The following is a 25,287-nucleotide window of genomic DNA, read 5'->3' as shown; positions in this document are numbered from 1 at the left end:
ACTGACCTATCTCCCCAGCCCGAACCTTTTATGTATTATATGTGGTGCTAATAATCTCACCCAGTGCTTCCCACATGCTAGGCAAGTGCCCCTCCACTGAGCCACAACCCCAGCCCCGAAGCACAGTTTTGTTTGATGTTTATTAATCCTTACCAAACAAATGTAAACACAGGACTGTACAACTCAAAACAGTGATCTCTTAACTCTTGAACAGGCAGTGGTAAATGAAGACACTCAAGGAAATGTGAGTCAGCTCCAAGCTGAAGTGAAGAGGCTCAAAGAACAACTGGCCCTGCTTACTTCTGGGCAGACACTTCCAGAAAGCCTTCTGACCAGAGGTAGGATGAATACTGCAGGACCGCAGGACCTTCCTGGGAAAGACATGTGTGGATATTAGTTCAAGAGCACCCCCCCCAGATGGGCTTCCCAGAAGTTCCCATGACTATCTTCTCTGTTCATTTAACCCTTTCCTATAGGAGCATAGTACCTTGTAATCAGATATAGGAGCCAAAGACACTGAGTTCTGTGAGATGTGGGAAGAAGGAATTAAAATAATTTTGAATAATTCATCCTTAATATGTCGAAAAAGGAGAGACTTTCATTTAGATCATTTCCAATATTCTGTCATAGCAAATGTAATCTACACATGTTTATTAAATACCATAGGAGACACTTCTTCAAAGATTACTTAGTAGAAAGTGAATTCATTTGAAATCCATAAAACAAGAGGGCAAATTAAATCTCAGTAGACACACAGCACCCTGGTACTCCCCCCAAATTTTTTAGGTCCGTTTCTAATTCTACATATCATATGTAATCTATATATTTCGACTATATAAAGAAAAACTCATTCTTCTTCAAAGAACAGCTAATATAGTAAGTAGTTTAATTTGAAATTCAGGATCCAGTGACAACAGTCTGGTTCTTTTAGATTAGTTGAGAGCATTCAAAGACTGCTAAGCTCATGTTTTGGTTCCAAAAATTTGAGAAATTCTTTTTTTGTTTTCCTTTTGTCAATTACAGATAAAGAGAAGACTGATTACATGAAGTATTTCCAGGAGGCAATGCTATTCTTTAAGAAATCTGAACAGGAAAAGAAGGTAAGAAATTGAATTAGAATAAAAGGGATTTAAGATATTTCAGGTTTTCACAACATGGTTTTTATTACCTTATTGAGTGAAACAAATAATACCAGATTAATAAAGGAAGTAAATGAAGGCTATGAAAATCTAGATTTGCCTTTAGGATTAAATTCAAATTTAGTATTCATTTCTGGGTTTATGAAAATTTAGGGGGACTGAATTCTTTTTTGTGTTTAACCAAACAATGAATTTCTTTAAGTCTCTGGTAGAAAAAATTACCCAATTAGAAGACCTCACCCTCAAAAAGGAAAAATTTATTCAATCGAATAAAATGATTGTGAAATTCCGAGAGGATCAGATCATGCGCCTGGAGAAGCTCCATAAGGAATCCCGGGGAAGTTTTCTGCCTGAGGAGCAGTCTCGCTTGCTCTCAGAATTAAGGGATGAGATCCAGACTCTGCGAGAACAAGTGAGTGCATGGCCCATTAGTATTTGCAAGAATAAAGGAAGTTCAAAGCAAATATGAGTTTGTCACCAAATACTTGTTCTTTAATACAATGGAAATTGTTTTAAATGAATTCAACGGTTTGTTTGATTTGCATAACTCCTTTTCTTTTCTTTCCCAAAATAGTTATGTCCAAAGGGAAGGGGGAAGACTTTAGTGATGTTGCTCCCCTAGCACTCAACACTAGCAGGCCAAGCAGATTTTCACCCCGTGGGCCATTGTGCTTATCCGAATCCGAAGTCTCTTTAGAGTTGAGCCTTTTGAAGTTTAGTTGTTTTTCCCCTCTCCCTTAGGAAGCAACAAAGGCATCTAGTGAAAAAACCACAGTAGTCTGTTATCAGCTCTTTGTGGCGCTTTCCAGAGGTTTTGTTTTTCTGGAATATTGAGTGTGGGACCCAGGGCCTTAGGTGAGCACCCTGCCACTGAACTGAATCCCCAGCCCTTTTCATTTTTTATTTTAAGTCAGGGACTCACTAAGTTGCCCAAACTGCCTTCAAATTTGGGATCCTCCTGCCTTAGTCTCCTGAGTTGCTGGAATTACAGGGGTGTGCCCCTGCACCTGGCCACTTTCCAGAGTTTTCAGTGTTTAAATTCATGGGTAGTTTTACTTTCATTTCTTTCACATACTTTTCTGCCCTTTGCCTTTTTCAGTTAATGTGTCTTGGTCAACAAAAGTTCTCTTTATTTTTCTGGTGTGTTGATTTAACCATTTTCTTTTGTGGAAGAGTCTGCCACATTGTATACGCCTGTGTGTATCTCCCTAGGGGCGTGGGTGAGAGTTTTAAGGAACTTAGCAGGAACAGAGGGTAGGTCATGCATATTTCAGTGTGGTCACAAATGCCCAGTAGCTTTCCATGGTGGTTGCATTAGAGTTACAACCAATATTGCATCAGTGTTCCTAAATTTTCTAATGGCTTTTTAGAGAAACGAGTTTAGTAAGAAAATGTTAAAATAAATATTGTGTTTGATTCTTCTGTGACAGATAGAGCACCATCCTGGAGTGGCAAAATATGCTATGGAAAATCATTCCCTCAGGGAAGAGAATAGAAAACTGAGATTATTAGAGCCTGTGAAAAGAGCCCAAGACATGGATGCCCAGACCATTGCAAAACTAGAGAAAGCTTTCTCTGAAATATCTGGCATAGAGAAAAATAACAAAGGTAAGAAATTATAATTGTAAGAAGGGGCTGTTTTTCTTTGTTTGGGTACTGAAGATGGAACCCTGGTGTGCTCTTCCACTGAGCGGCATCCCCAGTCCTTTCCTACTTTTTATTTTGAAACAGGGTCTCACTAAGTTGCTTGGGGCCTATCTAAGTTGCTGAGGCTGGGATTCTCCTGCCTTAGCCTCTTGAGTTGCTGGGATTACAGGTGTACGCCACCATGCCCCGCTTTAAGAGGTTGTTTTAAAGAGCATTTTTAGTGCCTTGCAGTTAGGATCTTCATTTTTAACCTCAAGACCTGATAGGCTAATTTCTCATTCACATGCTTTTTTTCTTTAATGTTATAAAAAGGAATTTACTAAACTTTTTTTTTCCCTCAAAGATCATAGTAATTTACATAGACTAATAGACATAGCAAGGAAACACTCGTTGTATTTATCTTGTCTTATTGATAAAAAAACTATTTGAATATCACTTTTTATTAAATAGAATTTTCCTGTTTAAAGTATTTGAAATTGTAACTATTTGAAATTGTAACTAATCAAACTTGAATGAATAGAGTTGAAATGTTTGTCAGTCTGGCTAAGGTTTATACAGTGTAGGTGGGTGTCAGACTCATGATCTACTAAGCAGTGTTTTGGTCCTGATATTGTGGTAACAATGAATGTATTATGAGTGACACTTTATTCCCAGGAGTTTTCTTGTACTCTATGAAAAGTGGTTTATTTGGTACTAAATCTAACAGGTTTGGCAGCTCTCGATGTGTTTGTCCTGGAATTTGATAATAAAGTTTATCTGTCCCTTTAGAATTGGTATTTTCATGGCCTTTTTAACTCAGTCTCTACCTTCCTTTTTTTAGGTTGAGGAAGTACTAATCTTTTTTATTCTGCATTCATGTAGAAGATTGTTTCCTTGCTTTTCTTTTTTAATACTTTAGTTGTAGATGAACGCAATACCTTTATTTTATTTATTTGTATGTGATGCCAAGGATGGAACCCAGTGCCTCACACGTGCTAGGCAAGCGCTGTACCACTGAGCCACAACCCCAGCCCTGTTGCCTTGCTTTTTTTTTTTTTTTAACATTTTTTTTAGATGTTGATAGACCTTTATTTTTTATTCATTTATTTATATGTGGTGCTGAGAATCAAACCCAGTGCCTCACACATGCTAGGCAAGTGCTGTACCGCTGAGCCACCACCCCAGCCCTCTCATTGCTTTTCCCTGTCTTTTGGTGCTGGGGATTGAACCCAGGACCTCATGAATGCTAAGCGTGCACTTCCACTGAGCTGCAACCACAGCCCCTTCTCTCTCTCTCTTTTTTTTTATTTTTTATTTTTTTATTTTCCTTTCCTAAGCTGTCTTCTATTCCATTATGACTTCACAGAAGAGTCACAGTATTTGAGTGGGTGGAGAAACTTAAAATCTTAGATGTAAAGTTAAGTTTTTTTTTTCACTAATTTTTCCTACAATGCCCTGTATTTTGTTGGCAACTTTGGCCTGACTTTCTACATTTGACAGATACTAATGGTGATTTCTGGGACAACTAGTGTTTTGTTGTTGTTGTTGTTTTTTGTTTTTCACATAAGAGAGTTTATTAAGCAAACAGGCAGAGTGTTTCTCTGCAGGGTAAGAGAGAAAATGAGAGGAAAAGAGAAAAAGAGAGAGAGAGGATGCACAAGAGAGTGAAAGCCAGAAGGAGAGCGGGGACCACTAGTTTATAAGCAGTTACGATTCTGCAAGCAAATTCTATACAGTATTTTCCCATGCTGGAACTCAGTGAACTCTCTAATCAGTTTTCTAAGCAGTTTTTGAAAACTCATATTTTCTACCTGGTAGATGATTTCAGGTTTTCAGCTTGCCACCCTTACTATTCATTTTTTTTCTAAATAATGCATTGACCGTTTTCAGACTGGCTACTAGCACTGATTGCTCTAAGTTCAACCGTGTGATTCTCCATCCAGTATTAACGTGCTGCATGTCAGTCATCATTAGCTCTTCTCATGGAAAAGATGTTCCCCTAGCTGTGCTTCTCCATCCTGGGGGCCTCTCTGCTGCTTGAACAGTCCCCCTCATAATTCTTTTTGACACACTGTCCCATCGTGTATCTCCTGTAGAGGTATAGACTCATATATTTGAGGGCCCACCTCCCAACCCGCTTATTTATCTATCCTCCTTGTGCCTCAGAATTGGTATGTGGCCAAGTACTTAGTAAATGTATTCTGTTATTTTTGTCTTTCAAAGACTAAGATTGTTTCTTTATTATCAGGTCAGCAAGGATTTTCTCCCAAAGCTCCAAAAGAACCATGTTCATTCACAAACACCGAGAAACTAAAAGCACAACTCCTGCAAATTCAGACAGAGCTGAATAATTCAAAGCAAGAATATGAAGAATTCAAAGAACTAACTCGGTAAAGTGTGACTACACATGTGTACTCACCTATTATAGTGTTTATTTGTGGTAGTGTTAATATCGACAATTTAATTGGGTATTTTACTTTAAATATTAAACTCATATTAGCAACTGACTTGTTTTGACACAAAGAAAAAGGGCTTTTTGTCTTTTTGTTCTTTATATCATATTTAATGAGCTAATGATATGTTTTAAGCGAAATGTTGTCAATTGAACTTGCTGAGTAAATTCTTTATTTTGTAACCAAATTTATAGTTATTAACTGAATCAAGATTTTTAGAACTTATGGGTTTGTTCGTATTCTTGATGCTCATTGTATAAAAGAAAGAGACAATCCACATTGATACGATAGCTAAGATTAATCCTATCCTAAACTATAAAGAACAGTTGTTTTCAAAATGACATATCACATATGGTATCATCATCATCATGGACTTTTTAGGCCCTTGAATTTGAGCTCTACTATTTAGTAGTCAAGTTCCTTAAATACTTGTGAGTCACTGAGCTGTATATTACCCAGCTGGAAAATGAAGGTAATCATCTGAGAGAATATTTCTCATTTAAAGAGGTAACTTACATAAAGGTATGTGAATATATAAACTGTAAAGTACTTTACAAATGTTTGACATTGCTTATTACCTAAAATACTGTTTTACAATGTCTATTAGGAAAAGGCAGCTAGAATTGGAATCAGAGCTTCAGGCTTTGCAAAAAGCAAACCTTAATCTTGAAAGCCTTTTGGATGCAACAAAAGCTTGCAAGCGTCAAGAAGTTTCTCAGCTGAATAAAATTCATGCTGAAACACTTAAGGTAGGTTATCTGAAGCAGTGGTCCCATGTTAGGTTAGTGCTTATCTCTTCTGTATTAATAATGGAGTGTGTCTGCATGGTCTATCTGCAGACACAGGTGGCATCCCTCACAAGTGATTAACCTCAGGGTCACCTTGACTGGTGTCTGATGTATACCTCCAGTGGTAGGGCCAGGGAGCAAAAAATACATTTGGAATCAGATTCTCACCTGCCATTAACCTTAGGTAGGGTTTCCTGACTTCTCAGCCTCATCTTTCTTTTCACTGAACTGAGGAGGAAGGGTTTTCTGAGTAGGAACAGATTATTGATAAAGAGTCTGGTACTTGGTAGATCTCAATAAATGGCAGCCATTGCTTAACATAACATGTGCTCACAATGTGCTGTAGAACAGATATCCGAAAGGCAAAGAACCCTGAACCGGGAGGCTGTGTTCACAAAGTACTCGTATAATTAGCACAGATGGTACTTGGAAATGATGAGGGGGAGGTTCTCTAATAACCCATTCTCATAAAAGAAAAAATGTGTGTGCATCTATGAGTAAAGAGTGAGGCAGGGATTACATAAGGAAAGTGACAATTTGATGGTGATGCTGTTGATGATAATGTTACTTTAACATATTTTAGACTTCATCCCATTTCAGAAGGGAAAAAAGAACTTTCTGTCATTTTTGGTTTTGTTTGCCTTTTTAGCTTTTGGTTTGTTTGGGTAGCTGCAAAAGAACCTATTGTATGGATATATCATGATTTTTTTAAATATAGAAAGTTCTATTTTATAGAGTTCGAATATTTTTTTCTTTAAAAAAAAAAGGTGACCTTTGAAATCTTTGCAGGAAATTAAAATACTTAAAGAATATCGTCAAGTGTTTTATAATCCTTGGTGTGGCCCCTTAGCTCAGTAGAACTGTGGAGGCAAGAGGGGCACAGCGATTCAGGTCTTTGGTGGTTGTCTGATTTTACTTTCATGAGTACTTTATGAATACAGTCTCATGGTTTGAAAGTACAAGTTAAGGTTCAAGTTCTTTGGTAGCACCATTGCCAGTCTAGTTCCAATCTGGTCCTTCACCCCATACTCCTGGAGGTAATTCAATCCTTTTTCTTGACTTTCATGTACAGCAAATATTCATGGACTGAGAAAATATGTAGAGTTGTTTTATAGTTTGTTTGTTTTGCTTTTTTCAAAAAAATCAAAGTCAGCTTGCATATGTTGTTCTACAATAGACTTTAGTTAAGTCAAAGGTATGCCCTGGATCTTTCTGTGTTAACGTGTCCAGAGTGCTACCTCACTTTAACCCTAGGCTTCCATGCTTGGGTTGTCTCAGGATGCTAGGTGGTTTCCAGGGGCGCACGTTCTCTGGGACCAGAGAAGCGTTTGTGTGGGCAGTGAGCCAGGCCTGCTGCGGCTGTCTCTGTGGGTATCACCTGTGCTCCTGGTAGAGGACCACCATCCCCCTAATCATCAGGCTATTTAACTTTTACAATCTCATGCATGAAAATCAGGATCTTGTTAAGGTTTTATTTCTCACTTCATTTCTTGTGAGGATGAATGTCTTTTCAGATGTTCATGTCCATTTGTATATCCTTTTCTGTAGGGAAAAAACTCATTTTCTATTGGTTTATCTTTTTCTTGGAATTCCTTGTAGTTTTTATATATTAATCTTTGATTTCTTACATATGCTGTCAACATATTTGGCCCTCATGTTGTCCTTCATCTTTGCATATGACTTTTTTGTTACACAGTAGCTTTACATTTTTGATGTAGCCAGGCTTATTGACCTTCTGTCTTTTGTACCTTTAATTTTGTTTTTACATTGAGATGTTTGTGTACCTGCTATATTATTTTTGAATGGGAGTAGAAAGGTTTAACTTTTTGAATAATCCATGTTTTTCTCACTAATTTGAAATTTCAACACAAATCATTCTGTTTCTGGACTTTGTATTTTTTCTCTAATTTTTTGACTATAATGTAGTCAAATGTAGCTAAAGTACTGTTTTAACAATCATACCCTATTAATAATGTAATTATGGGAAGTGTGTCTTATACATTGATTCTTTATACAAAGTTAGATATCAATTTACCAAGTTTCTTTTTTTTTTTTTTTTGTGGTGTTGGGATTGAACCCAGGCTTTGTGCTTACACGGCTAGCACTCTACCAACTGAGCTATCTCCCCAGCCCCCCAAGTTTCCTTTTTTAAAACTTTATTAGAATTGTACTTGGGACAGTATTGAATTGATTAGAATTATTTCTATTTGGTCATGTCTCTGCTGTTTCTTCATGGATACTTTTTCCTTTCTTTTGAATAGATTGCATTTTTTTCTTGATATTGGAGATTGAACCTAGTACACTTTTTTCACTCAGCTATATTTCCAGCCCTTCTTATTTTTTCATCTTGCGACAGGGTCTCACTAAGTTGCCCAGCCTAGCTTTGAACTTGCAGAGGTTCCTGCATTAACCTCTGAGTACCTGAAATTACAGGCTTTAATTTTTATCTTCTCTCTTCATAAAATTACTAAATATGCTATTTTTTTTCATGTGTGCTAATATTATTTTCCATTATCAATTTTTTTGCAGGTTATAACTACACCAACCAAGGCTTATCAACTTCGTTCTCGAACAGTACCCAAATTAAGCCCTGAAATGGGGAGCTTTGGGTGTAATTCTAGCATATTAGATAATGATATATTAAATGAGCCAGTTCCACCTGAGATGAATGAACAAGCTTTTGAGGCCATTTCTGAAGAGCTTAGAGCAGTGCAGGTAATGTTCTAGTTTTAGAAAAAGTAAGTAATTAGACATTCAGCTAAATAATTTTGTCTATCATTTTAACTCCCTATAGTTTGTAGTGTTAGTGTGGATGTGTAAAGGACACTAGCTTAGAAATCAGTCTACTCTCGTCCTTTTAATTCATTTTGCAAACTTCAGAAAATCACTCTCCATTCTCTGTGGACTTTGATTCCCTTGTATAGAATGACTGTAATTGCTAGCTTCAAGTTTCAAAACTGGTTTATGTGGCACAGAGGTTTATCTGCTAAAGAAAGTTCAGACATTTGACACAGAATCTTAGTATAGATCAAATTTTAGATAGCTTTTAATATTATTTGAAAGAACTTGTGAAATTTGATCATTTCAGAATTCTGGTTTGATAAATTAAAAAAAAATAGATTTTTTTTCCTGTTCAGTAAAACCTGGAGTGGGGCAGATCACCTTGAATCCCAATAATTTGCTCCTTTCAAGTCATTGAGGCCTTTCTAATGAGGTGCCCCCATGCAGCTCTGAGGAAGGTTTTAGAAGTCTCAAGATGGCTCTAGGTTTTAATTCTCATCACTTGATTTCTTTGGGTTTACATTATCTACTTTGATGAACCACAAGAGTAATTCTGAAACATCAGAAATCTTCAGGATAGGCTTTTGAAGTTTTCTGACTTTAAACAGATGTTTGCTATCTTTATTCCTACGAGGTTTTGAGTTTGTTCGGTTCTGGTTTCTTGTCTTTCTAACTAAAAAGAAATGGGGATGGTTTATGAATTCCATTAAAGGAGTTTTGACTGCAGTTTGTGTATTGCAGGAACAAATGAATGCTCTTCAAGTCAAGCTAGACGAGGAAGAGCATAAAAACCTAAAGCTTCAGCAGCATGTTGACAAACTGGAGCACCATTCTACACAAATGCAGGAGGTGAGCGTGGGAGCCTGGCCTCAGTCAGTGTGTGAAACAAGTGCTCAGAGTAGAGCATTATGGGACAAAAATGCCCTCACAGAGCCTTGGTCAACTTTAACTTCAAAGACTACTCAGGAACTAAGGCAGACATTCATGGTCTGAATTTGTCAGTTCCATTCTGTTTATTGAGAAGAAAACAAGATGGCCCATCCATATTTTTATAGTGATTCTGTACCTTTGTTGTCATCTTCGCTGTGGTTCCTAGAATAGCCAAAATTTTTCTGGTCAGAGACTTTAAAAAATTAGACATTAAAAAAAAAAAAAAAACAGCCTTGCAGGCTGGGGAGATAGCTCAGTTGGTAGAGTGCCTGCCTTGCAAGCACAAGGCCCTGGGTTTAATCCCCAGCACCGCAAAAAAAAAAAAAAAAAAAAAAAAAAAGCCTTTGCCAGGCATAGTGGCACACTCCTGTACTCCCAGCAACTTGGGAGTCTGGGGCAGGAGGTTTGCAAGTTTGAGGCCATCCTCCGCAATTTAGTGAGACCCTATCTCAAAATAAAAATTAATTGCTCAGTACACCCCTACTACTGTGTTCAGTCTCCAGTATCACACACAGAAACAAACAAAGCAACGAAGCTTGGTACATCCCTATAATCCAACTACTCAGGAGGATGAGGCAAGAGGATTGCAAGTTCAAGACCAGCCTGGGCAACTTAGAAGACCATGTCTCAAAATAAAAATCAGAAGGCATATGTTAAAGTGTCCCTGGGTTCAATCCCTAGTACCAAAATAATATGAATAAAAAGGAAAAGGTCTGGGGATGCTTGCCTAGCATGTGTGAGACTCTGGGTTCAATTCCAAATACTGGGACTGGGGAGCAGGGGCAAAACCAAAAACAAATTGATGATTTAGATTATGTCTTAGCTCACCAGTATTCCTTTTCCAGTAACTATATCTCTTTCCCAAAGCTTTTCTCATCAGAAAGAACTGATTGGACCAAACAGCAGGAAGAGCATCTCTCACAGTTGAATGTCCTTGAGAAGCTGCTTCAAGATACTCAGACTGAGAATGATTGTAAGTTTGAACAATTAGGAACTTTGCGATCTGAAGGAATACTGTAACCTTGTCATCTTTTTACTCATTTAAATAAATGTTGTCCTGTGTTTTGGGGTTTGGTTGTTTTATTGTTAGACAACCAGGTTTGAGTTTGCATGATAGTGGTAACAGTAATATGTCATAAAAGACCATTTTTATTACCTTTGACAAACAAATGATGCAGATATTTGCTTAGCATCTTAATTAAATCACTTAGAAAATAAAGTGTCTTGAATTTATAAGATGAATGTTTTAATATTGACAAAGCTTTATTTTTTAATTTTGGGAGTATCATTTGATTCCCAGTTATTTCACTTTACCTCTCCCTTTATTAAAGTTTACGCAGGTAGTTTCCAGTAAAGTTAACACAACAACAAAAATAGCTATTCTGGTTTTTTTGTTTGTTTGTTTGTTTTAATTTAAAAAGTTACCTAATTCATTTTTCAGTTGGAGTTTCCCTGGAAGACCAGAAGTATTTAGCCCATATTGAAAAGTTCTGGTATATCACCAAAGGATTTTCAATACTAAGATTAAGTGACTTGAAATTCGTTAGACCTCATGATGTTTCTTTCTTACCTTAAGAGATTTGATGCACATTTTACAGGATAAATCTAGAAAAGTCAAGTGACCTGCAAGTGAGGGACAGATGTTAACTCTGCTTTTTTAAAGTAGAAGTGTAGGAAGACAATGCAGTAGGGAGACAATGAAACAGAAATCTCAGGTCTCTTGGGTACCACCACTTGGTTCAATATCTGTCCTTAAAATGGTGGCATCAAATTTATTTGTGTACTTTATAAAAAATATTTGTGATGAAACCTGTTGAGGACTTGTTTTGTTTTTTAGTTTTAAAAAGTGAGGTGCATGACCTGCGAGTAGTTCTTCATTCTGCTGACAAGGAGCTTTCTTCAGTAAAACTGGAGTATAGTTCATTCAAAGAGAGTCAGGAAAAAGAATTCAACCAGCTTTCTGAAAGACATGTGCACGTACAACTTCAGCTGGACAACGTCAGGTAGAGTTGTCATGTGATGGTTTCAAGGTGCCTGATTGGCTGTCACTCAAGATGACGGGAAGTGCAGGTGTTATAGACCCAATTGAAACTGCTTCAACAAAGTAGTAATTTTTAGGAATTTATTGTAGGTGCACTGTCTTTTCTTAGACCTGGCATTTGTTCTAACCTCTGATTCACTGAATCTAATCTTGGCTTTGTTACAAACTAGTTTTGTGTAATTTTTTTCTTAAGTCACTCTACTAGTCTCATTGTCCTTTATATTTACTTATTAGAGTGGACCTACATCAAAAATGTAAAGAATACACAATATTTACCTAGGTTCTTAAATTTACCTTAAAAGTATTAAATATTTCCTAACTTTTTAAACATACTGGATACAATTTATTCCTTCTCATTGTCTCTGGTTTAACATTGAATAATTTCCCTAATTGGACTGCTTTTTCTCTATTGTGGCACTCTGACTGAAACAACACAACAGCGCTATTGTTTCTTGAATTATTTTGCTTACTTCATATATACTATTTACACCACAGACACCTATATCTATGTGTATGTTTGTGTTCATTAGTCTAGGCTTGTGTAAGTTGGCAGTGGTTTGATGATAGAATAAATTTAAGTGCAGGTAATCTGACTCATGGAAATACTGAATGTTGATATTTACCATTGCAAAAATGTTTTCCTGGTAAAGATTAGAAAATGAAAAGTTTCTTGAGAGCCAAGCCTGCCTACAGGATTCCTACGACAACCTACAAGAAGTAATGAGATTTGAAATTGACCAATTTTCAAAAAATCTCCAAAACTGCAAAAAAGAAAATGAAACTCTGAAATCTGACCTCAACGTAAGTGAAGAAGGGTGTTGGGAATTTGTGAGTGTGACCTGGGTCTGTGGCTGCTCCCTTGTGTGAAAGGCAAGGACTGTGCTGACCTCCCACTTTTTCCCTAGACCAACCTCAGGGCCTACTGCATGGAAGGTGTGCCACATGTTTGCTGGGTACACATTGCTTGTAGCAGTGTCTACAAGTCTAATGTTGTTTGTCTTCTAGAACTTGATGGAGCTTTTTGAGGCAGAAAAAGAACGCAACAACAAATTATCATTACAGTTTGAAGAAGATAAAGAAAACAGTTCTAAGTGAGTGCTGTCACTACCACATTCTTTGTCTTGTTTTTTTGTGCATGTTTGGTTGATTGCACAGAGTCGTTATGCTGGGAATGTGGCTCAGTGGTGGAACACTTGCCTAGCCTGTGTGTGGCCCTGGATTTCATCCCCAGCACCACAAAAAAAGAAAAAGACGAAAAGCTTTTTCTATTAAAATTTTCCAAAATGAATATCAGATTCTCTTGTTAAATGGCTGTATAATGAAACTTAGCAATAACTAACCATGGTGCTTTTAAATGAATTGAGACAGGTGGTAATCAGAACTCAGGACCTTTTGTAAGTAAATCACAGTATATATAATATAACTTCCAGCCATTCCCTTAATTATTGGGAGGGTGGGGGCTGGTTTTTATTTCTGTTTCTACTATTCTTTTTCTGGCTGTTCTTTTTCTTCCTGGTCTCTTACCAGAAATGCCAGTGTCTTTCTTTTTTCTCTCTAAGTTCTTTTCCTTGATAGCCTTTAGTCAGTCTCTTGGCCTCAGCCAGTGGTCTCATGATCATTCTAAGGCAGATTTGTTTCTTCAGTCAATACTTACAAAGTTCTTTTTATGAGACAGAATCTCACATGTTGGTGTACAATGGTAAATGTAGAACTTACATCTAGATAGGAGATAGACAGTTAACTTTTTCTCATTCATGCAAACATTTAGTGATATCCATTAAGCCAGGCACCATTCTGGTAGATGCCACAATGTATAGAGAGTAAAACAGTGAACAGAACATCCCTGTCCTCCTGAACTTTAGCATAGAAGAGACAGGTAATTAACAAATACTATATGTTATGTTGAGGAGTACTGAAGTAAAATAGTCATAAAACAAAAGTAAAATGGTCATAAAACAAAAATGGGCTCTTATTCAATAGTCATTGGAATGGTTCAACTTTCTGACTTCCACTGGAATATAATGACAAAGCCAAGGATGTGTTTAATAAACTACATTTGCATTGCATTTAATCTCTTCCAAACTAACAGACTCAGTTCCTGTTTCCATTGAATGAAATTGGTTAAAAAATACTTCTTCTCTTCCAGAGAAATCTTAAAAGTTCTTGAGGCTGTACGTCAGGAGAAACAGAAAGAGATGAACAAGTGTGAGCAGCAGGTAAATTTTGTGTTATTCTGACTCTAGTATTTGAAATTTGTAAGTTCCTGATATCTAAAGAAGTTTACTATAAAAATTATTTCAGCTTTAAGTATTGGAAATCAGTTAATTTTTTAGCTCTTACTTTTCTAACTCCTAAATGACTATAATCATAGATCATTTTTGTCCTCCTGATGGAGACCACAAAATCACTGCCTTTCAACACAATTTATCACTTTCATGTATTACTCTTAGTATAGACTCTATAGTATGAAAAGCAGGTATCAGATTGGTTGATTGGTTTGTATTTTAATGTATGTGTGGTTGTGATTTAATTCTTTTTTTTAAGTATTTTTTTTTCCCCCATAGATGGCAAAAGTACAGAAATTAGAAGAAAGCTTGCTTGCTACTGAAAAAGTGATCGAATCTCTGGAAAAGTCTAGAGATTCTGACAAGGTAGGTAGAGTTTATAAATGCTGACTTGACATTCCACCTTCAGAGAAGGTGGAAGCTTCGATGTCCATGTTCATTTAGGCCTTGTGTATCTTCCAAGGGTGCTTACAGAATGAGGTCTCCCATTTAAGTTAATTTTTCAAGTAATTTCAAGAGCAAACTACTCTGTTGCTTTGAATAGAGCATGTGTTTGTAAAACACATTCTGCTGATATAATTGTGACCCTTTCTCATTAATTCTAAGTTCCAGGATACAAATTCTCAAATCCCTTGGTGCTGACCTTAATTTAGAATGATGAAAATAAGGGCTGGGGTTCTGGCTCAGTGGTAAGAGTGCTCACCTAGCACATGTGCGGCATTGGGTTCGATCCTCAGCACCACATAAAAATAAGTAAAATAAAGGTATTGCATCCACATACAACTAAAAAAAATTTTTTTTAAATAATAATATGTTTCTCCAAGTATAAAAATAGGTATAAGGTCAGTGTGGTGGCATATACCTGTAATTCCAGTTGCTTGGGTAGTTGAGGCAGTAGGATCCTGAGCTTGAGGCTAGCCTAGGCAACAAAGACCCCCATCTCAAAAACAAAAGCACAAGACTTATTAACAGGTCTAGAAAAATCCTTATTTTCTAGCTCTTATTCATTCATAAAACCAATGCAATTAATTAACGTAGACTAAAGCCAGTAAAATATAAATCAATATTAATAATGGAATGTGATATATTTTGTTAAAATAAAATTGACCTCTTATGTTGCCATTAGGAACGATAAATGGTTTATCACTTTAAAATGATGTCCTTAACATCAATGGGTATGAAGATACTATTTCTGTCCTCATCAGGAAGTTGTAGCTGAACTCATGAACCAGATCCAGGAACTAAGAACATTAATCTGTGAGAAAACAGAAACTATAGACACCCTGAAACAAGAACTGAAGGACATAAACGTAAGTTCAGTCCCCAAGAAGATATTAAATTTGTGCATGAGACACACTTCCTAGACTCCCCAAAGGGTTAAAAATGTTCCACCAGAAAAAAAGATTCTGTGATCAAATAATATGGAAATACTAATTAAAGCTCAGTGAATTCCTGTGTCTCCTGCACTTGCAAAGTCTTTATTGTGCAGCGTACACATCTTTGGGAGGCAATGCAGTTGGCAGCATTTCTCACATTTCACTGTCCTAGAACAATGTTCTCTGCACAGCACTTGGGAATTGCTGATCCAAATCAGATAAGAATAAATTGGGCGTTACCTGTGACAGTGAAGGCCAAAGTGGTGCTCATTAGTTGCTTTGGGAAAAAAATAACACTTTAATGAAGTTCAGAAACATTAATCATGCTTTGTTTCCCCAGTTTTAGACTTAATAATGTTTCCTAAAGTAACTACTTTTTCTTCTTCATGTATCCAAATTGAATGTTGATGCTTCCTCCTCTGCTTTTGGGTCAAGGCGAAGGTTTTGTTCACCTAGTGTTGTTCCAAGAGGAGCTTGCCACACACCATGCTTTTTTCCAAAGGCAGTGTCCTGGTGAAGAAGAAGACAAAATCAGAAGTATTTTTCACCAACCTATGGGACTTTTCTACTTCTTTTGCCACATACATCAATTCTTCTCTTCCTTTACTAAAAAGTATTTGTAGAATTAGCTTGTGTTAATCTGGTCATCACCCTGGAACTCTTAAATTATTTTAATCTGTAAATAAACAGCTAATAAAGTAGGCAGCTCTTATATCATGACCTTCTTTTCTGCAGTGCAAATACAACTCTGCTTTGGTTGAGAAAGAAGAGAGCAGAGCATTGATCAAGAGACAGGAAGTGGATATTCAGGATCTGAAAGAAACCCTTAGACTGAGAATACTCTCTGAGGACATTGAGGTAGATGTTAACACAGCATGATTTTTTTTGTCTTATTACTTATCGATATGTATATTTGTGCATGGAGGGTTTTAATGAAAAAAATAGGAGTTTTTTTAAAGTCACAATTAAAATCAGAGCCACTTTTCTCATGGGAGGTTGGGCAATTCAGAGATAACCCTAAAATTGTTGTCTTAGGTAGTTGATCTGTTTTCATTCATTTGTAATGATACCCTGGTAACTTCCTAAAACTGGCTTCCTCATGTAAGGAGAGTTAGCATGGAGACCGCCTCTACCTGGATGCAGTGGTAGCAGCAAGAGCAAAGAAAGGCTGGTTAACAGTTTAATTTCAGGGTTTCCTCTTATGTTTTAGCTAAAGTAGGTCTTTCCTCTTGTTGTTGTTCTTATTGTTGGTATAAATCTATCTTTTCAAAAATTAAGTGGTATCGGGCTGGGGTTACAGCTTGGTGGTACAGCGCTTGCCTAGCCAGTGTGAGGCTCTGGGTTTGATCCTCAGCACCACATATAAATAAATAAAGGAATTGTGTCCATTTACAACTAAAAATATATATTTAAAAAAAATTAAGTGGTACTAGCCAGGCATGGTGGCATGCACCTATAATCCTAGTGATTCAGGAGTCTGAGGCAGAAAGATTGTGAGTCTAAGGCCAGACTCAGCAATTTAGCAAGACTCTCTCAGAATTTAAAAATAAATAAATAAATAGGACTGAGAAGGAAGCTCAGTGGTAAAGAACCCTATCCAGTGTTACCAGTTTCTTATATATCTTTCTAGAAATATTTTAGGCTAGTCCTAAATACTTTCACATAGATGGTAATCTGCTGTGTATATTGGTCTTCATTTGCTTTAGAAATAAGGTTTTCTTGGGAAACTGTGTTATCAGTGAAATAACTTCAACAAACATTTATTGAATCTACCTGCTGTACAACCTAGGTCTGGCCTGGCATTTGGGATTGGAGGAAGGATTGAAACATTGTTAGGCCAAAGCATGCATTCCAGTTTAAGCATATTACTATATAATAAATGACTTGGAGCATAGGGAAAGGGAGGGAGGGGAATAATTCTGTCTGGAGAAATTCCAAAGAACTTTCCAAAAGAAGTAGTGTTTGTCCAAGACTCTGCCTAGGCTGTCCTTGAACTTGCAGTCCTCTGCCTCAGCCTCCTGAGTTGCTGGGACTATAAGCCTGCACCACTTGTCTGGCTAAGTGTAAAAATAGCTTTACTATACATCAGCAATAACCAGTTTTAAAACAAAATAATGTTTTTAAAGTTCCATTCAAAAAAATATAATATATCAAAATCTTAGGGAGAAGGTTTAATGGGTGTCAAGGACATAAAACTTGCTGAGACTTGGATAAAGGGACCTACAGGGAGACTTGGATAGGAAGGCACGTTGTTACTTTAGAAATAGAAATTTACATATTCTAGTTCAAATCTCAATTTTTAAAAATTTGAAAAGAGGATTTTAAAATTCCTTTAAATAAATACACAAAATTTCTCAACAAAACTTAGAAAAAAAATAATGCAGAGAAATTTGTAAACTAGACATTATAATGAAGTCTCAGTGTTGGATTGATGGTAGATCTTTACAACAATTTGGAACATCTGCAGATAGACCAAAATATTAGGAAAAGATCCACTTGAAAAGATAAGGTTAGATTCGTACTAATGCAAATTCTTTTTTTTTTTTTTGTAGTTGTAGATGGTCAGAATGCCTTTATTTGTTTATTTTTATGTGGTGCTAAGGTTCGAACCCAGTACCTCACACATGCTAAGCAAATACTCTACCACTGAGCTACAACCCCAGCCCAGCCAATGCAAATTCTTAGATTAAACAGATAGTATTACAAAAGTATTAGAAAATACAAAGACATGACAAATCCTGAAGATGGTTTTTAAAAGTGGCTCTTTGAAAAAATGTTGATACTATGATTAGAAACCAAAAGGGAATATCATATAGATTAAAGAGAAAAATAAGACTGAACGATAGACTGGGGGAAGCTACAACTGATGACATCGGGTTAATCAGCTGAGTACACAGATGAGCTCTTACAACTCATGAGGAGAAGAGAACATCCCTGGTGGAAAGTGGACATGAATGAGCACTCCCCCAGAGAAGGAATGTAGCAGCACACAAACCTCTTTGGAATCAAAGAGATGCAAATTAAAATATGTTGTAAAATGTAAGTTTCAGGGAAGATGTGCAGAGGGGGCGATTCCTTAGACATAGACATGTAGAGGTTTTGAAGTTCAGCCCTTGGAGAGGTAATCTGGTAATAGGGACCTTAAGTTTTTTGCATATAATTTGAGTTTGTACTTGTAGAAAATTACCCTAAAGAAGTAAATGTAGACATGAGAATGAAGTATATGTAATTGTGAAAAATTCAAGTTAACCAAAATATTCAGTGATGGGTTAAACTGTGGTGTATCTATAAGATGAAATGGAACCCACCCAAAGAAAATTATACAGGAAAAGAATGAGTAGATGGAAAAATGTTTGCAATATATCAAGTATTTTCTGTTAAATAGCAGATGAATACATACACACATGGATTTGGAAAGGAAGAATAAGCAGGTTCTTCATAGTTTGGTAGTGATTACATACACTGCATACATAGGAGTTATGTATACAGCCTTCAGGATTTCCGATTCTCTCTGTTACTTTCCATCATCTTACACTCTGAAATTGATGGCCTGTGCAGTGGTGAACTTATGGAGCCCCTTCCCAACTGACTTGGGGGTAAGGTGTCTTCATAGCTATTTACCTTTTCATATATAAAAAACTAAAATCAATTGGCGAGACATCAGGTAAGCTCTGTACCTCAAGTTCTCCCCAGGAAAGAGAGTTCAGCTTTAAGATCCTAAAGGTTGGGGGAGAGTGCAATTCAACTTCAACTGGGATATCTCTATGAATTTACTGTGTCATACCTTCCTGTAGGTCTGTTCACCTAAATATTAACTGATTAGTTTATCTTGGAATGATTAGTGCACAAAAAGTTTTTTTTTTTTTTTTTTTTTTTTTACATAAAAATTCAACCTTTAAAAATTCAGTAGTGTCTTGTGGACCTTTATTGGAGTATCACAATTAAATCTTTTCTGTGTGGGGATATTGTCCCCTAACAGAGGGATATGCTCTGTGAGGATCTGGCTCATGCCACTGAGCAACTGAACATGCTCACAGAAGCCTCGAAGAAGCACTCAGAGCTGCTACAGTCAGCCCAGGAAGAACTGACCAGGAAGGAGGCCCTGATCCAGGAACTTCAGTATAAGGTGAGCTGCCCAGTGGTGTCACTCGGGATGGTGTCGGGAGGAATCCACAGAGGAAGTTGTCAGGACATTCCTTCCTTGGCTGATTTCTCCACACCCAACAGGTGAAGACTGAAGAAGAGCTTAGGTGATCTAGCAGGTGCACTGTGTGTGGAGTGTGGATTCGGGTTAGCTCACGTGAATTGACACTTGCATGGCCATATCCCTCCCTGCCCTGGGTCCTTGGCCACCACTCCTAACCACTCTGGTGAGGGCATGGCTGACCATCATTTCTTTGGCTGCTGCTGTTATTTTACAGTTTGTATTTTTCTAAAATGAACCTTTTATTATAAAATTGAGAACATAAAACCCAGGGCAAATTGTGGGAGAAAAAGAGATTACTAGTCCCAGATTTCACAATTTTACTGTGAAAAAATGCTATCATTCTGTTTTAGTATCTTAATTACTTTTCAAATGATTAATCTCAACCTCTAGAATATATTGTAAAAAGCATATTTCTACATACCTTGGAGTTTGGATTTATATACACAAATATAGACAGGATGGGTATGTATACATGTATGTCATATATACATAGCGTTCTAAGAAACATTTTTATTGTATTTTATTTTCATGGCATTAGGGATTGAACACAAGGATAATCTACCACTGAGCCACATCCCCAGCCTGCTGTACTTTATTTTTTGAGACATAATCTCATTAAGTTTCCCAGGATGAATTGGACTCGCAGCCAGCCCCCTGCCTCAGCTTCCCGAGTTGGTGGGATTACCTACCGGCAGGTGCTACTGCACCTGACTGGAACGTCTTTTTTTTTTTTTTGTATCGGGGATTGAACCCAGGAACACTTTACCACTGCATTACATCCCCAGTCTTTTTTATATTTTATTTTGAGAAAAGGTCTCACTCAGTTGCTTAGGGCCTTGCTAAAGTGCCAAGGCTGACCTTGAACTTGGGATCCTCCTCCCTCAGCCTTCTTATTACAGGCATGCCATCACACCCAGCAAGAAGTGTCTTTTTTAAATTGATAGATGTAAGATGTATTTATGGGGTACATTGTGATTTTATACAAACACACATCATGGGATGATTACACTAATTGACTATTTTTATTGTACTCACCATACATTGCAGTAGATCTCAAAACTCCTTTTTCTTGTGCACCTGAAACTTTGTACCCCTTAACCAACATGTCCCATCCATGTTGCCTCCTCTGCTCCCACTATTTTCTACTTCAATAAATTTGGCTTTTTTAGATTCCACACATAAGTGAGATCACGTATGCGTGGCTTTCTGTATCTGGCTTATTTTATTTTTTTTTATTTTTATTTTTTTTGTGGTACTGGGGATCAAACTCAGGGCCTTGTGCTTGTGAGGCAAGCACTCTACCAGCTGAGCTATCTCCCCAACCCTGGCTGATTTTAATTAGCACAACATCTTCCCTGTTTACCCTTGCTGTTGTTGCAAAGAACAGAATCTGCTTCTTTTCGAGGCTGAACAGTATTTGGCTGCGTGTAGTATGCTGATTTTATGAAGTATGCACGTTTTCTCACCTGTTGGCCTGCTGATGGACATTTAGGTCTACTCCATAATCGGGCTACTGTGAATGAGGCTGCGTGGACCTGGGAGTGCAGCATTCCCTTCAGCCTGTTGTTTCCATTCCTTTGGGTACAAACCCCAGAAGTGAGACTGCTGGCCACATGGAACTTCTAGTTTCAGTTTTTTGGCAAAAATCTCCATACTGTTTTCCAAAAGGACTGTACTAATTTACATTCTCACCAACAGTATGCAGAGAGTCCCTTTTGTCCACATTCTTACCAATGTGTGTGTGTGTGTGTCTCAAGCCATTCTAACAGGTACGAGGTGATACCTTGTTGTGATTTTGATTTGAATCTCCCTGATGATTGGTGATGGGAAAGCTTGTCTTTTCTAATTCAACCCTGTGCTTCATATTATTTTCTAACTTGTAACCTTTCATCTGTTCAATTTTTCCAGCTAACCCAAAAGAAAGAGGAAGTAGAACAGAAGAAGAATGAATATAACTTCAAAATGAGGCAACTAGAACACGTGATGGATTCTGCTGCTGAGTATCCCCAGGTACTTCTCAAGAAAATGTGCAATGCAGGAGGAATAAACAGCTTGTTTTGTGAATGATAAAAGTGTAGAACCAGGACCATAGCTTTGTCTTTTTTTTTTTTTTTATTTGTCCTTTTTAGATGTACATGACAGTAGAGTGTATTTTGACATATTGACATACATGGAGTATAACTTATTCTAATTAGTATCTCATTCTTGCAGTTGAACATGATGTGGAGTTTCACTGGTTATGTATTCATATGTGAACATAGGAGAGTTATGTCTGATTCATTCTACTACTGTCTTCTATTCCCACCCCCGCTCCCTTCTCTTCATTCCCCTTTGTCTAATCCAATGAACTTCTGTTCTTCCCTTCCTGCCTTGTTATGTGTTAGCATCCGCATATCAGAAAGAACATTCAGCCTTTGGTTTTTGGGGGATTGGCTTATTTCACTTAGCATGATATTCTCCAGTTCCATCCATTTACTGGCAAATGCCATAATTTCATTCTTCTTTATGACTGAATAATATTCCATTGTGTATATATACCACATTTTCTTTATTTGTTCATCTGTTGAAGGTTCCATAGCTTAGCTATTGTGAATTGAGATGCTATAAACATTGATGTGGCTGTATCACTGTAGTATGCTGATTTTAAGTCCTTTGGATATATGCCAAGGAGTGGGATAGCTTTGTCTTTTTAAAGGAAGAGATTTTCACTGACATCCTCTGTCTGCTTTCTCCTTGATAAAAGTACCAGTCTTAGGTGTGTTTTATTTGGACATGAATGAGAATAAGTTAAACTGGTTTATGTTGTGGCATGAACTGTGTGCTAGCTGCTTGGCATATACATTTAAAATGCACATTCTGTGTGTTAGCTCTGTAGATTTAAAAATGAAATCCTTATAGCATCACTTAATCAGGTATTTGGATGAGATGTGATTTTATTTTAGAGTCCTAAAACACCACCACCTCACTTTCAAACACATTTGGCAAAACTCCTGGAAACACAAGAACAAGAGATAGAAGATGGAAGAGCCTCTAAAACGTCTTTGCAACATCTTGTAACAAAGCTGAATGAAGACAGAGAAGTCAAAAATGCTGAAATACTCAGAATGAAGGTACCTGAGGATACCACCCCACCCCAGTAAATTTAATTTTAAAAAATAAGCAGGATCCTCAAAGCTGCTAAGGATAAGCAGTCAAAGAGCACAGAACTGAAGGGTAACCAGAGAGAAGTCTTCCTCCCGCCTCTGATCCCCTGGCTGCCTAGCGTACAGTCCCAGGGTCGCCAGTCTTTTTTCTTGTTCGTTAGAGCTTTTCAGGGCATACAAGCCAAGTCTGTAAGCATCCTTTCCCTGCCCTGTGTGACTTTTACACAGTGGTCTCATATCGTACAACTTGTACCAACTACACCGTCATCGGGAGAGAGCCTGTACCCTTAAACTTCACCTCATAGTACTGTGCAACTTCGGGGGCCTTTGCCACCTTATGAGCATGTTATCTGTGTCATTTTAATTTTTCTTATTTGAAGTAACATCAAGCATCTTGTATTTTTCTTTTGTGGTGAACTCTATCCTTCACCATTTTTCTGTTATTGGATTTTTTTCCCTTCTATATGAGGGAGATTTACTTTTGTCTGTGATAACTTTAAAATAATTTCTTCTGTGAGTGGCAGGGTGTTTGTATGATCTGGGGTGAAGGCGTGTGGAGAAGTATATGGGTAGATTTAAGTGGGGTGTGGATGCCCACAGAAGAGACCATTTAGCCTGTTCATTGCTCTGCAGTGAGTTTTTGTTTAAGAACCCAATTAGGTCACTTTAACCAAAGTGACATAACGTATGTAAAGACAGTGTTACTCTTGGATTTTGTTTCTCATGGGGAGGATCATTCCTTCCCTTTGAATTCAGGGCAGTTCATGCTGTCTCAGGAATGGGGCTGTTACCCAGGTTGGCATGATCTTGAAACTTAGAAGAAACTGGGTCAGGTTAACAGAGATCACAGAGTAGACGAGTAGAATTAAATTTAAAAAAAAATACTCCTTGCAGGTGAGTGTTTTTCTTCTGGATGGTTAAAGTCGTGGTTTTTAAGTTAGGATCTGATTAAGTATTTTGAGGGATCAACTCTGGCATCAGTTTTTTTCTTTGCTTGCTTTATTTAGAATCTATTTTTTAAAAAAAATTGAGAACATTTACCAGAGTAGAGACTTCTATCATCTTTTCCTCATAAAGGAGTTATGAGAATTACACCCACATAAAGAAATAAACTATGTGATATTGATAAGAAACTCTTCAAAGCCCTGTGGATATGGTCATGAGTCATAGTTCTAGGCCTCCAAGAACTTGTCACAATCTGTGTTTTATCCAGCAATACCCCTTGCCCTGTTCTGTGCAGAGGAGGGGCTTAAAAGAGGAATACCTGCCTCAATCATGGACTTGGGTGCAATATAACACTGTCTTGTGTTTTCTGAATAGACATGATTTTGGTATGTTCTTAGGAGCAGCTGTGTGCAATGGAAAACCTCCGCCTGGAATCCCAGCAGTTAAGAGAGAAAAACTGGCTCCTGCAAAGTCAGCTGGATGATATTAAAAGACAGAAGGACAACAGGTGAGAAAAAGCCACCAGAATTCTGTGGGCTGGAGCTTGGCCTGCCTGACGGTAGTTAAGGGTGTGAGGTCGGATTGATTTCTCGGTGTATAGGACGTTCCCACGGGCCCGGGAGGGGCTCCCTTTGCTGATTTGAAGCAGGTCTGAAGATGTTGCTTTTTCCAGAGTGGGCAGATGAGGCATTCATGATCTCCACTACTGTTAACCTTTTGCTCTGTAAAGTTACTGGAATTAATCTAAAATGTGTGAAATATTTGAATCAAATTACTTCTATTTTAAAAAGTTTTTTGTTTTTTGTTTTTTTAAATAGTAAATAAATTCAATAAGACAGAGTTCAAGAAGCCCTGCTGAAAAAGGGAGGATTCCTGCCATGTGTCTTTGCTTCATAACTCATGGTCCAGGAACACTCCTGGGCTGGGCTGGGCTGGGCCAGAACATCCCGAGCATTATACAGAGAGGGTTCCCCTGCCATAACCATGTCTGCATGTGTGATTTGGCCTCAGCTAAAGCACTTATTTAGTTGTATTTGCTACTAGCACAGCATAGTGCCACGGGAAGCCACATCCAGACCTACGTCCTATCTCTAGCACTTAAAAGTCTCGTGATTTTGAACACATTCTTAACCTCTTAGTACCTAAGTTTCCTTAACAAGAAAGTGAGGAAAGTTGTAACTTCTTCCCAAGATTTTTTTTTTTTTTTTTTTTTTTTTTTTTGCAGTGCTGGGGATTTGAACCCAGGGCCTTGTCCTTGCAAGGCAAGCACTCTACCAACTGAGCTACATCCCCAGCCCCTCTTCCCAAGATTTTTAAAAAATATTTTTAGTTGTAGGTGGACACAATACCTTTATTTTATGTATTTATTTTTATGTGGTGCTGAGGATGGAACCCAGTGCCTCACACGTGCTAGGTGAGCACTCTACCACTGAGCCACAACCCCAGCCCCCCAAGATGTTTTAAAGATTGAAAATAACACATAGAGGATTGGGGATGTGGTTCAGTGTTAGAGCACTTGCCAAGCCTGCCTGAGGCTCTGGATTCCTTCCCCAGCACCTAAACAACATAAAGC

At 37.5% G+C, this 25,287-nt stretch overlaps 1 protein-coding gene across 1 annotated transcript in view; it reads left to right on the top strand.

Annotated features, from left to right (window-relative positions):
• The window catches only part of Kif15 (kinesin family member 15), a 58,026-nt gene that overhangs the window by 25,236 nt on the left and 7,503 nt on the right, over positions 1-25,287 (top strand). The window contains exons 11-30 of the mRNA XM_047531493.1: positions 215-338; positions 1,024-1,100; positions 1,342-1,551; positions 2,570-2,747; positions 5,014-5,155; positions 5,826-5,967; positions 8,536-8,721; positions 9,529-9,636; positions 10,585-10,690; positions 11,555-11,720; positions 12,409-12,559; positions 12,764-12,849; positions 13,905-13,974; positions 14,323-14,409; positions 15,249-15,353; positions 16,155-16,277; positions 19,399-19,545; positions 21,535-21,636; positions 22,569-22,736; positions 24,113-24,222. Of these exons, the coding sequence (XP_047387449.1) occupies positions 215-338; positions 1,024-1,100; positions 1,342-1,551; positions 2,570-2,747; positions 5,014-5,155; positions 5,826-5,967; positions 8,536-8,721; positions 9,529-9,636; positions 10,585-10,690; positions 11,555-11,720; positions 12,409-12,559; positions 12,764-12,849; positions 13,905-13,974; positions 14,323-14,409; positions 15,249-15,353; positions 16,155-16,277; positions 19,399-19,545; positions 21,535-21,636; positions 22,569-22,736; positions 24,113-24,222 (2,588 nt within the window). The remainder of the gene's footprint in view (positions 1-214; positions 339-1,023; positions 1,101-1,341; positions 1,552-2,569; positions 2,748-5,013; positions 5,156-5,825; positions 5,968-8,535; positions 8,722-9,528; positions 9,637-10,584; positions 10,691-11,554; positions 11,721-12,408; positions 12,560-12,763; positions 12,850-13,904; positions 13,975-14,322; positions 14,410-15,248; positions 15,354-16,154; positions 16,278-19,398; positions 19,546-21,534; positions 21,637-22,568; positions 22,737-24,112; positions 24,223-25,287) is intronic.

This window comes from Sciurus carolinensis, chromosome 17, assembly GCF_902686445.1.
Source record: "Sciurus carolinensis chromosome 17, mSciCar1.2, whole genome shotgun sequence".
In the NCBI taxonomy this organism is placed as follows: domain Eukaryota; kingdom Metazoa; phylum Chordata; class Mammalia; order Rodentia; family Sciuridae; genus Sciurus; species Sciurus carolinensis.
This window is presented reverse-complemented; position numbering and strand designations above follow the sequence as displayed.